The sequence below is a fragment of the Ostrea edulis genome, chromosome 1 (genome assembly GCF_947568905.1).
Source record: "Ostrea edulis chromosome 1, xbOstEdul1.1, whole genome shotgun sequence".
NCBI lineage: Eukaryota > Metazoa > Mollusca > Bivalvia > Ostreida > Ostreidae > Ostrea > Ostrea edulis.
Genome location: NC_079164.1, coordinates 80,599,528 through 80,612,692, shown reverse-complemented (window position 1 = coordinate 80,612,692; position 13,165 = coordinate 80,599,528). Strand labels below are relative to the sequence as shown.

The 13,165-nt window shown below is 36.2% G+C and overlaps 2 protein-coding genes across 2 annotated transcripts in view; both read left to right on the top strand.

Moving 5' to 3' along the window:
• The window catches only part of LOC130054058 (uncharacterized), a 1,204,346-nt gene that overhangs the window by 664,330 nt on the left and 526,851 nt on the right, over positions 1-13,165 (top strand). The window lies entirely within an intron of this gene.
• LOC130054085 (uncharacterized) lies at positions 5,321-11,674 on the top strand. Its single transcript, XM_056162497.1, has 5 exons — positions 5,321-5,470; positions 5,571-5,620; positions 10,323-10,445; positions 10,599-10,782; positions 10,885-11,674. The coding sequence occupies exons 1-5, from the start codon at positions 5,367-5,369 to the stop codon at positions 10,991-10,993; spliced, it is 570 nt and encodes a 189-aa protein (XP_056018472.1). The 5' UTR covers positions 5,321-5,366; the 3' UTR covers positions 10,994-11,674.

The following is a 13,165-nucleotide window of genomic DNA, read 5'->3' as shown; positions in this document are numbered from 1 at the left end:
CCATTTTGTTAATTCCCTGTTTAATTGCTAAACACTCGGTATCAAGTGTGAATACCACGGGTCCTCGGAGATGACCTTAAAAACAGACGCCCCGTGTCACAGTAGGTGTGGCACGCTAAAAAACCCTCACTGCTCAATGGCCGTAATTGCCGAGCATAAGCCTAAATTTAAAAGCTCTTCACCAGTCATGGTGACGTTAAGCAAGATAAAAATCAATCACTCCATTTATGATTCATATATTAAACATTCAAGGTGACAATATACGTTTTAGAATCATTGGCTGAGAAAATTCATATAGATATCAAATATTGAATTCAATACCGTATATAGTTTAGCTTCCGGATTTTAGCTGTAATGACGTTAAAGAAAACATAAATAGAATTTAAAAAAAAATAAAAAAATAAACGTACAACCGTGGATAATTACATTATATGCTTTAGGTATATATTAAGTATTGAAATCCTTCAATATTATTATCAACATAATGAAATTATTTTGTACGTATCAAACTTTCGTTCTGTCTAAATTGTTTCTAAATTTACAACATTTCTATCAGGTTTTCCGTTTATCGTGAAGATCGTTTATCGTGTTTTGCGTTTATCAGGTCTATCGTGAAGATCGTTTATCAGGTTTTGCGTTTATCAGGTTTACCGTGTATCCTATCGTATCGTGCGTGTATCCTATCCTATCGTGCGTGTATCGTGTTCTATCGTTTATCATGTCAAGAATAACGTTGCGGGTACTGTAATTAAACTCCCATCAATAGTAAACGCATGGGACAATGAAAGGTCAAATCCGTCCGGCTGTCCAGTTTAAACGTCTTGAAATATTATTTGTCATTGTCTGAGTTATATTTTTGATACTTGGGGATCTTCCTATTATAGGGACTGTAAAATCAACCAACAATATGTATTCTGTTCTTCATCAAATAACAAAGCTGCGGGGCTGAGAAAACCGGTTTCTTCAAACAATAGTCTGTATCAATATATTTTAAAATGGAGAGTATATTTTTAAAAATCTTATTCTGAAGCTGAAATCATTTTACGAGTGTGTCCGGTCAACAAGGGATGGTTACTTCTCCTGCGCACCTGATCCCCGATATGGTATCTCCAGGGGTCTGTGTTTGCTTACACCATATTTTGTACTCTTTATAGCCTAAGGATTATGAGATCTTTCATTTACATAAATGGTAAGTACAACAACCAAGGATAATTTCTTTAGAGTAAAACACAAGGTTAAGTGAACTAGACACATATTTCTGGGCGTTAAGTGACTTCCCTTCACACCCAGACACATGTTATAATTAGCCATGGGATGATGGTTGAGGACTTATTCTTGGCACACTCATTTTAACTACGGATAACTCCGTTTATCTGATTAGGATATAGGGCTCACGGCGGGTGTGACCGGTCGACAGGGGATACTTACTCCTCCTAGACACCTGATGCCACGTCTGGTGTGTCAGGGGTCCGTGTTTGCCCAACTATCTATTTTATATTGCTTTTAGGAGTTATGAGATTGATCACTGTTCGTTACGTAGACAGAATCAATGTTCGCCAAGAAAGACCTAACAATCGGTATGAAACACATCATACAGCATTTGACCCAATGATAGGTTATATTGGCAAATTAGATCGTTATAACGACCATAGAATTTGCAAAATGCTGACTTTAAACGAGACTGTTGAAATCCCTGTACCATCAACTTGTATGTCAGTAGACTGCCTCGACCACACACAGAAAAAGCTCGTGCGTATCGAATCAGTTGAGAGATATAAACACCATATGCAGGTGATGACGGAATATGGGAAGTTGATGATGGAGAAGCTGAAATCATCCCGTTTGTCATAAAGTGGAGTTGTCAGTTTGCCGTTAATATCTAATTTCAATGTAATGAGGTCCTCCGTGGCCGAGTGGTTAGAGCATCGCGCTCAAGTTCACACGGCCTCTCACCTATGGTCGCGCGGCGCGGGTTCGAATCCCAGTAAGTGAAAAAGTTTGAAATTTCCAGTTTACTCTCGGAAGGTCGGTGGTCTCTTCCCAGGTAAATTGTATCTGGGTTCTCTCTTCCACCAATGAATACTGGGCAACAGCAAGCAATCAATATGATATAGATCTAAATATGAAGCAGAAGTGAACGACTTTGTGGTGTCTTTTATTTCGAGTTCACTGGGATATAACGAATAGACAGATGAATGAAAATTATCATTGTTAATAGATAATACGTCGTCAATATATTTAAATATAGAATTGAAGGTCAAAGGAAGTGAATTTTTTTTCCTTCTCACGTAGTTTTTGAATAAGTCCTGCTTCATGGGAATATAAAAACAGATCATATATCCTCAATTTTGTTTTGTTTGAGTATCATTTTTAAGTCACACATCTTATGTTTTCAAAGTATACAGAATTATATGTATTCTGTCTTCCTTATGCTTATAATGTTTAATTTCTAATAGTTCTTTCGCCGAAATATTGCGATAATTAACCACAATACGGACTTAAATCTCAGCCCCGATTTCAAAAAAGCCTAGTTAATAAGTTAGGTAATCACGTGGAAAGTGACGTCATATGCGATCTTCGTTGATCATATTTTCAAAAACTCGGGTTTTAGGGGCCTAATTTATTCACCGTGGATAACATTTATTTCGATGTTGACAAATTTCCCGAATCTTGTATGTTTTAACCACCAGTGCATACAAATAGCTACCCAAATGTAGCGAGGAAAGCGAGTATGAAATCTGCAATTGTCAGTAAATTTTTATGTTTACATGGGGTCACTGTCTAAACACTTCTACATGTATTTAAATAAAGGTAATGGTATTCCTATAAACATCTGTAATTAGCGTGTTTTTGTTTTAAATAAATAGTGCAATTATCATTAAATTCATTTTTTGGATTAGACAAATTATGATACGATATCAAATATCATTGACTGAGCCTACTGACACGGATGCAATTAGAAGGGAAAAAAGATTATATAAAAATGATCAAATTTATAGTGGAAATCACAATACCATTTTTAATTAAGGAATTTTATCTATCATTATTTTTTCAATCTACACGATGTTAGGAAGTATAGGAGCGCGGCACGTATTGTTGCGTGTTCATAAAAAATGGAAACATTATTAATTCAATTCAAGTTAGGAAATACAATATTTCATTATTTATAGTTGAAATTTTAAATTATTTTTTTTCCAGGAAAAGGAAATGTTGATTTTAAAAATGGGCGACTTTCTGAATGATGTTAATTGCGGAACCCTTACGAAGTGATGCATAATTATCAGGAAATACCGTGGCACGGGAAGGAAAGCAACAAATATGGGTATTTCATATAATGAGACATTAAGTTTGTTGTCTGAATTTCATCTGTTTTAAAAAGGTGAAATTACTTTTTTATTTACACGATACTGACTTATGCAAAGGATCAAAACACAGTCTGTTATACCTTTTGGTACCTGCACCATGACATGCCCAGTATATTCTAAAATTGCATCATGATTAAAATACAAAGTAAGAACACAAACTGCTTCGTTTTTAATTTATTAAGTAGAACTTCGATATATATTACTGTGTATATATCAAGGTAATCTGGAGCTCTTAACAGGGGATGCTTACTCCTCCAAGGCATCTGATCCCACCTCTGGTGTGACCAGGGGTCCGTGTTTGCCCAACTATCTATTTTGTATTGCTTGTAGGAGTTATGAGATTGATCACTGTTCGTTATCTTCACCTTGCATCTAGATAATAGATTTCTATGTTTTTCTATTCCATAGAACTCTACGGATGCTCGGATTAGGCGCGACGTTTCCATTGCTGTCGACGTATTCTGACTTATTTTGTAATGCCGAAGTAAAAATCACTTGTCATGCAGTAAACAATTTTATGCTACCTCTTTTCAAAACTCTATACCTTAGTATACTATCACACAACACCCGATATATTTGGACTTAATATTGTTTATTTCAGCTTGATAAATTCAAACTGTGTATACCAAAATCAACAGGTAAAAATTTAACACACCGGATGAGACCAAGTACAGTTTAAAGTATAATTACCGAAATGTACAACAGAAAGCTTGCCACCTACAAGTATACTTCAGAAGTATCGCATTCAACAAGTGTGAGTCATCAAATGAGTATACAATTGACAACAAATAAAAATGACATTTTACCCAATTATACATTTACATGCAAAAAGCATTAAGAGCAATTCAATTTGTAAATGGATCTATCTTGCAGAAAAATGCTTGCACGTTGTTAAGACAAAGGGCAGTTTTGTGGTTACTTAAAAGATTTTTGAAAATTTCCCCATACATTCTCCGATTTATGAAAACTTGGAATTTTCTTCACACAGGAATGTTTCTTCCAACGTGGATTGAATATAAAAATTAACGAGATGATAGTCCTACCGTGATGGAAAAACGTTTAGTATTTCCTTTGAACGGTTGCGTGGGGACAATATGTTTATTTAACACTTCCGAAAATTTGGTTGGGAGAATGATTACAACACCATAAGAAAAATTTCAAATTGTTCCGATAATAAGGCCTATTTGCAGTATATAAATAAGGGTCTAATTGGCTGCAAACCCTAGGGAAAACAAAGAAGATGATTTGTTCTATTTTGGCTGCAAACCACGTGTTGAAACAAACAATACCATCTAAAGACTGCTATACCCTTTTCCTCTCTTAATATTATAGATATACCTTGATGAAAACACTTACGCTAGTTTTAATTTTATTGTTAATCACGTGAAGGATTTGCAAAATTAAAACAATATTTTACAATATATCGACAGGGGATGCTTACTCCTCCTAGGCACCTGATCCCACCTCTGGTGTGTCCAGGGATCCGTGTTTGCCCAACTATCTACTTTGTATTGCCTATAGGAGTTATGAGATTTATCACTGTTCGTTATTTTACTCTTTCATTTGAAGTATAGGATATAAAATAAGGACATATGATATTCAACATAACAATGCATAGGAAATTATTTTCTTACTGGCTTATGCCGATATTTCTGCTAGGATTTAATCTTCTACCAAGTCAATATAATGTTTCGAATATTTTACAATGACAAAGCTTAATATCACATGTGGTTCTTGGAACAGGAAGTTTTAAACAAGTGAAACTGGGGAAAGTTTATGATTTTTCAGTCCTTTATAAGGAAGTAGTATTTTTCGCTCACTGATACATGTATATATATTTTATAAATATGTTGTGTATTTTTAAAGGAGACTTTAGGTATTACGCATAACACAGAATATATGTAGTCTGAATCATAATGCTGCTCTCCACTCAATATTTATAATGCTAACGGAAACTGATTGCGGGAATTCAATCAATATTACTTGTTCATTACAATTAAAATGTCTGCAAGTGTTTTTGCTTTGATTATTGCTCTGTTTGTTTGTCATATACAAAACAATTTAACAGCCAAACATCCGAGTGGGATATGCAGAAGAACAAGCACGTGAGTTATCAGTTTAGGACTACAAGTACCTGCTTCCTTAATAGAAAATTTCTGTTTATCATTTAATACCATTCTTCTAATTGTTTTGTTTTACTTTTAGAGGTGTAGAATGTTGCACAGATTATGTAAAAGATGGTAACAAGTGTCTTCGTGAGTAATTTATTTACTAGCGTTCTATCACGATTGTCTCAGTGTCCGGTAATCAATAGGTAAAAAATTAAAGCCGTATGACCCATTGTTCATGTATTATTTTTGTACATAATCACTTTAAAGCAGATTAAATACTTTATAAAGTTATTAACTTTCCCTTAATTACATGCTTGAAATCATCTGCATGTAAAAGAAAACAGTGAGGATATTATTTAGAAAGTAAATATAGTGTGGTACATATATAAATCATCCGGAAAACCTCGGGCCTTTCACCCAAAACACGGTGTTTTCGGTGAAAGGCCCTAGGTGTTCCAGATAACGGATAAATTATACAGTGTTAGACGTCTATAAATACACCCACGCGCGTCAGGGGAATCCCAACATGATGTATTAACTCATACGCAACTGTCTAGTTTTAAGGCTGAAAGAGCGTAAAACAACAAATTACTAAGAGGTATTCGATATTTTTATTTCTATTAAACTTATGGCACGGTACTGTTGTAACAAAATACACGGCTTTACACAGAAGAGACCACCGATGATCTGAAAGTTTGAACTGGTCACGAGACTGTCACTTGAAATGGCAGAGTGGCGCGGTTATTTGTAAATCTCGATTTAAAATCAAACAAGAGGTACTGTGAGCAATGCTCACTAAGAATACCCCCCGCTTACCCCAATCTCCCAAAGGGTGTTGGTAATAGGTATAAACTACCTCTTTTCTGAGTGTAAAAAACAAATGGCATGACAAACCGAACCATATTGCTACTTCGATATCCAGTGCGCGTGACCTTTGACCTTTTGACCCCAAAATCGATAGGGAACATCTTCATCCCATGGGTAGTCCATATGTATGATATGGTGACTGTAGGTGGAAAGGATAACGCTTTAGAGCCCGGAAACCATATTGCTACTTCGATGTCCAGTGCACTTGACCTTTGACCTTTTGACCCCAAAATCGATAGGGAACATCTTCATCCCATGGGTAGTCCATATGTATGATATGGTGACTGCAGGTGGAAAGGATAAGGCTTTAGAGCCCGGAAACCATATTGCTACTTCGATGTCCAGTGCACTTGACCTTTGACCTTTTGACCCCAAAATCGATAGGGAACATCTTCATCCCATGGGTAGTCCATATGTATGATATGGTGACTGTAGGTGGAAAGGATAAGGCTTTAGAGCCCGGAAACCATATTGCTTCTTCGATGTCCAGTGCGCTTGACCTTTGACCCCAAAATCGATAGGGAACATCTTCATCCCATGGGTAGTCCATATGTATGATATGGTGACGGTAGGTGGAAAGGATAATGCTTTAGAGTCCGGAAACCATTGCGTCTACAGACGGACGGACGGACGGACAGACAGACGGACAACCCGATTCCAGTATACCCCCCCCCCCCACAACTTGTTGCGGGGGGTATAATAATTTTGGTTAAAACAGGTGAAATAATGTATGATATGTCATACAGCCTCATAACTACATACGTTCGATGATTTAACTGCGTTTTTACGAGATGAAAAAAAAATGTTGTAATTCGGACCATACAGCTTTAAATAAAATATGACAACACGTTGTAAAACGTATGAGCTTTCATGAAAAAAAAAATCTTCAGACGTTTTACATCAGGAAAACAAATTATATTGTTATGACTATAACAATATAATGATATCACCACACAGAGGGAGTCATTTGGAGCGTATTGTGACATAATACAAAGAATTTACATTAAACTATATAAGCGTAGGTCTAAATGAGTGAAATATTTTTGCTTTTCTCTCCTTTCCACTAAATTGTCCGTGAAAAGGAAAAACGTTGAAATGTCCATATCCACACACGTCTAAATGTTCACTCGGTATTCCGGTACTTGAATGTGTTGCTTACATGTACATATATATACACAAATTCTGGCTCTAAGAGTTGTGATTGTCTTGGCAACTACCGACGATGCATTATGAGAATTCTATGCAACGCGTAATCTGATTGGTCTAGACGGTCACGCGCCAGGGATAAAAAAAATTCATATCTCCCTCTCAAACATCATATCTCCCTATCATATTTACCCCTTTGGGTAGCCTCGTGCAATTTCCATAAATTTAACGTCAAGGTAGACGAAGTGTATTGTGACGTCACAATAAGTCCGAGTCATTCTACTTTCATAGTTCGTAAGGCATAAAATATGTGGGTCTTTGATACACAGTTAAATCGCCTGGTTTGTAGTCTTGCTTTGTTTCGGTATATTATACATTTATTGCATGATAGTGATTATTAGTGAGGGAGATATGAAGATTTATTCAACCCAGAAAAATCATATTCCCCGAGGGCAACGCCCGAGGGGAATATGATTTTTCCGGGGTGAAAAAATCTTAATATCTCCCGAACATTCATGCAATAAATTGTTTATTATACCGAAACAAAGCAAGACCACAAAATTGCATTTGAGATTGGAGTCCGCTCATCTATACATTGTACATGTATGTAGCTGGGATTGCCCTAACGGCCACACCGCGCCTCAACGAATTAGAAGGTACAAACAGCGAAATACAGTGATATGATAACCATTTTTTATTTTACCATTCTCCTTGAATGCTGATTTACTTGCTTGTTTTTGTATCAACCAAAATCAGGGGATTTAACTGTGTATCAGAGACCCGCATGTTTTGTGCCTTACGAATTATGGAAGTAGAATGACTCGGACTTATTGTGACGTCACAATACATTTCATTGTCTTTGACGTTAAATTTATGGAAAATGCACGAGGCTGCCCAAGCGGTAAATATGATAGGGAGATATGATGTTTGAGAGGGAGATATGAAGTTTTGTTATCCCTGGCATGTGACCGTCTAGACCAATCAGATTACGCGTTGCATAGAATTCTCATACTGAGGTATAATAAGAAGTTTTGTCATCCGTGGTATGTGACTGTCTAGACCAATCAGATTACGCGTTCCAAAGAATTCTCATACTGAGGTATAATAAAAACAAGTTATTGCATGATAGTGAGGGAGATATGAATATTTATTACCCAAGAAAATCATATTCCCCTCGGCGTTGCCCTCGGGGAATATGATTTTTCTTGGGTGAATAAATATTCATATCTCCCTCACTATCATGCAATAACTGCATAAATTTGAAAATGTAGTTATTGAAGGTGGGGTTTGCAACGAATCTTCATAACAGAAAATAAGTGTTGGCTGCATATATAATGTTTACTACACTGCCCTTCAAAGATTGACTTTGAAGTACATGTATCTCCGACAGACAAAATCAACACTGGGCATACACTGTATTATTTACTATTTGACATCACACAATACCAGAAAAAAAGTTTTTAATTCAATAAAAGTTTTACACTACCTAAAAACTTACCACTGTTTACAACATTGTCGTCAATATTTAATAAAACCAAACGTCAAATATAAGCAAGTGACTAAGTCAATGTGACGTAACTTAATCGGGTAAAATGTAACGCATTTTATGCTTTGAGAGGCGGATCAAATGAATTTCAAAATGATGTGTATTCAAATGTCACACATAATATCATTATATTGAATTTTTACCAATGCTTTGCGTATGGTTTGTTTGGCATTGAGAAAACATCCTGTCCAAGAAAAGTACCCTATTGTCACACGTTTGATTCCGTTGATTTTCCATTTCATATATTGTGGCGTACAAACTTAATGCTGCGATGCACATTTAGGGAAAAAGAATAAAATAGAGAAAACAAAGTAATGCTGGTTGGGGTTTCCTGTAGGGATCCGGGTTAGAATACGGCATAAGTACACCTTGCTTGTTGTAAGAGGTGACTGTAAAAACCGAGGTCCCGTGTAATAGCAGGAGTGGCACGATAAAGATCCCTCCTTGCTCAAGACCGTCAGCACCGAGCATAGGCCTAAATTTTGAAGCCGTTCACCGGCAATAGTGACGTATCCATATGGTTGAAAAAATGCTCGACCAGACCGTTAAACAATATACAACCAACCAATAAAGGCATATTGTACAATATAAATGATTTTTTTCTGAGTGCTTAGATAATCAAATTGGGTGTTACAACTGAAAGACGAAGGTAACGAACAGTGTTCAATCTCTAAACTCCTAGATAAAGCAATACAAAATAGAGAGTTGGGCAAATACGGATCCCTGGACACACCAGAGGTGGAATCAGGACCCTTATTCACAAAATATCTTGCGACTAAGCTGAAAAAATAATTATGTCTGATAATCAAATACCGATCACAAGGTCATAAGTATATATTCAAGTTTTATAAACCATGGATGTACTTTGCATAATGATTAAGAAAGAAAAATAAGGAAATTACAGTGTTTGTAAGTTTTGATCTTAGTCGTAAGATATTTTGTGAATAGGGCCACAGTGTGGCATCAGGTGCCTAGGAGTAAGCATACCCTGTTGACATTCGTCGCGCCATGTGCCCTATATCTTGATCAGGTAAACGGGAGTCATCCTAAGTCAAAATCAGTGTGCCAAGAACAACCTAACAATCGATATGAAACACGTCAGACAGCATTTGACCGTTTGACTGAAATAACTTTGTAATATACATGAAAATACACACTACCTGTTATACAATATAATAATGCATTGTCAGTTGTATTGCTTCTCAATAGTTGTGACTCGCCCAGAATGATATTTTAAACATCAAACTATTTTGGAACTCGTTTTATATCTATGTAAAATTTTAATAGCTTGCCTGGGATCATTTGGACCACAATGCAGTAAGACATGTTTGCCTGGATTTTATGGATTCGGCTGTAAAATGAAATGTACATGTGGTGTGTGTGATAGATTTAACGGATCGTGTTTGGAAGGTAAGTTATACGATGATTGATCGTACAATAAGTTAGTGGCACAAATAAAGTTTATATTCCATGCATTCAAACTGATTACTTTCGTTGTTAAAGAAAGACTATTTCACTTTGAATTTAAATGAGGGGTTTATAATTATTATATTTTCCCCTAAGAAACAGACGTAAATGTAACAGAGTCGACAATCTGTAGCAGTTCCATTTATAGCATGTCTACAGAGGACCAGGATGTAGAGCCTCTATTCCAACATCAATTTGTATGGTTTCTCGTCGGAATAACCTCTTCTTCTACGTTTGTCGTCATTATAATCGTGATACTTGTGCTGTGTGTGATCAAACGGTAAGTAAATGTTTTAAGAAAGAATAATACTAATGATTCCGTACAGCTTTTTTTATCTTTTAAATTTTCAAAAATGACTTTTGTTAAGACTGCTTTTTACAGGTGTCGGGGCAGCAGATTATCCAGTGCCAATATTCAAAGAACAGAAATGAAATCGAGCGGAACCACTGGCCATGTTTATGAAACAGCATATCAAGAGAGATATGTCTGATGAGAAAATACGTAGTTATGCAAGACTCGTAGTCTACCTCAAACAACCTTAGTTTTCTACCCGATATACTTTGGAATCATAAGAAATGTCTTCAAGGTGAAGATAACGAACAGTGATCAATCTCATAACTCCTACAAGCAATACAAAATAGATAGTTGGACAAACACGGACCCCTGGACACACCAGAGGTGGGATCAGGTGCCTAGGAGGAGTAAGCATCCCCTGTTGACCGGTCACACCCGCCGTGAGCCCCATATCCTGATCAGGTAATCGGAGTTATCTGCAGTCAAAATCAGTGTGCCAAGAACGGCTTAACAATCGGTATGAAACACGTCAGACAGCATTTGACCCAATGCGAGGTTGTATTGACGAGCTAGATCGTTATAACGACCATAGAATTTGCGAAATGCTGACTTCAATCGAGACTGTTGAAATCCCTGTACCATCAACTTGTTTGTCAGTAGCTAACCTCGATTTAAAAACGGACTATACCCAGAACAAGCTCTTGCATATCGAATCAGTTGAGATATATAAACACCATATGCAGGTGATAATGGAATATTGCTACATAAATGTGGGAAGTTGACGATGGAGAAGCTGAAATCATCCCGCTTGTCACACAGTTGAGTTGTCAGTTTGCCGTTAATGTCTACTTTCAATAAAATATCTAAGTATGAAGCAGAAGTGGACGACTCTGTGGTGTCCTTTATTTCAAGCTCACAGGCATATATCAAATCGACATAAGAATGAAAGCTATCATTGTTAATAGACAAAACGTCATCGATATATCTAAAAGTCGAATTGAAGGTCACAGCGAGAGATTTTTTCTTCTCACGTAGAAGTTTTTGAATAAATTCTGCTTCATATGAATATAAAAACAGGTCAGCTAACAAAGGAGCAAAATTCGTGCCCATGGGAATTCCAACAGACTGTTGGAAGACGTGATCACCAAAGACCACGAAGATATTGTCAATGAGGAACTCTAGCATATTTTTTATTTCAACTTCAGAGTACTTGTGCGTGGAATCAGAGTGGTGTTTAACAAAGTAAGTTTTTGAATGACTGATCACTAGATATGAATATTTCCGTTTTTGTTGAAGAAGCAACTGTCTATGATGTCAAAAAGTCTAGTCTTTAATTTATCGTGAGTAATGGTTGTGTATAGTGTTGAAAAGTCATAGGTTTTAATGCTATTGATTTGGGAAAAATTCTGTGATTTCAAGTTTACTCAAAGTTCTTTAGAATTTTTCAGAATCCACATTTGATTAACACCACTTCTGGCATATGTAGTCGCACAGTAAGTTTGAAGTTTCTCCTTCACAGCTGTTAACATTTTCGTGAGGAGCAAAGATAGGGGCTTGGTAGAGCACTTACTGGATCCAGCAATGTATCTTTGTTTGTAAGGGTTTTTATGTAGTTTAGGAATCCAGTATAGGTACGGTAACTCATATTCATTCGACCCATTGACTGGAATATTAAATGTGTCTAAAACTGAAGCATGGTTTTGAAGAATTTCGTCTTTTGAAAGGAAACCCATGGACCTATACAGTCACCTGTGTATCATACAACAAATATTTATGTAGGTCAACCGAGTATTATACAACAAATATTTACGTAGGTCACCCGAGTATTATACAACAAATATTTACGTAGGTCACTCGGGTATTATACAACAACAAGAGTACTGCAAACGGTACATAATACGCCCGTGAAAATGCTTACATAAAGTGTTTTTCTTAAGTCATAATTTGTAGAACTTTGCTTCAGGTAGTATCAGCCAGAATTAGGCTGTGACATACATTCTTTGCATTGTATGAATACAGGGTCTTGGCTTAAAACTGTACAAAGAGGTAAATAGACAAACCAAGAGTTCTGTGTAAAATATATCCCCAAATTTGACCAAGTTCAACAACCTGTAAATATTTAAAACATTAAAGAAAATTAAAAATTGTTGAGAATAAATATCCTTGCACTATGCACATCTTCAAGTTATTATCAAAGACCCTGACTTCTAAACTGTGAGAGGAGTTAAAAGGACAAATCATGTCCTTTATTTAATACATATCATCAAACGGACTACGTCCAACAACCATTAATTTTCTCAAAAATTGACGAAAATCAAAATCCTTGCCACATGCACATCTTCCATACCCATACAAAAACTCTGTAAAA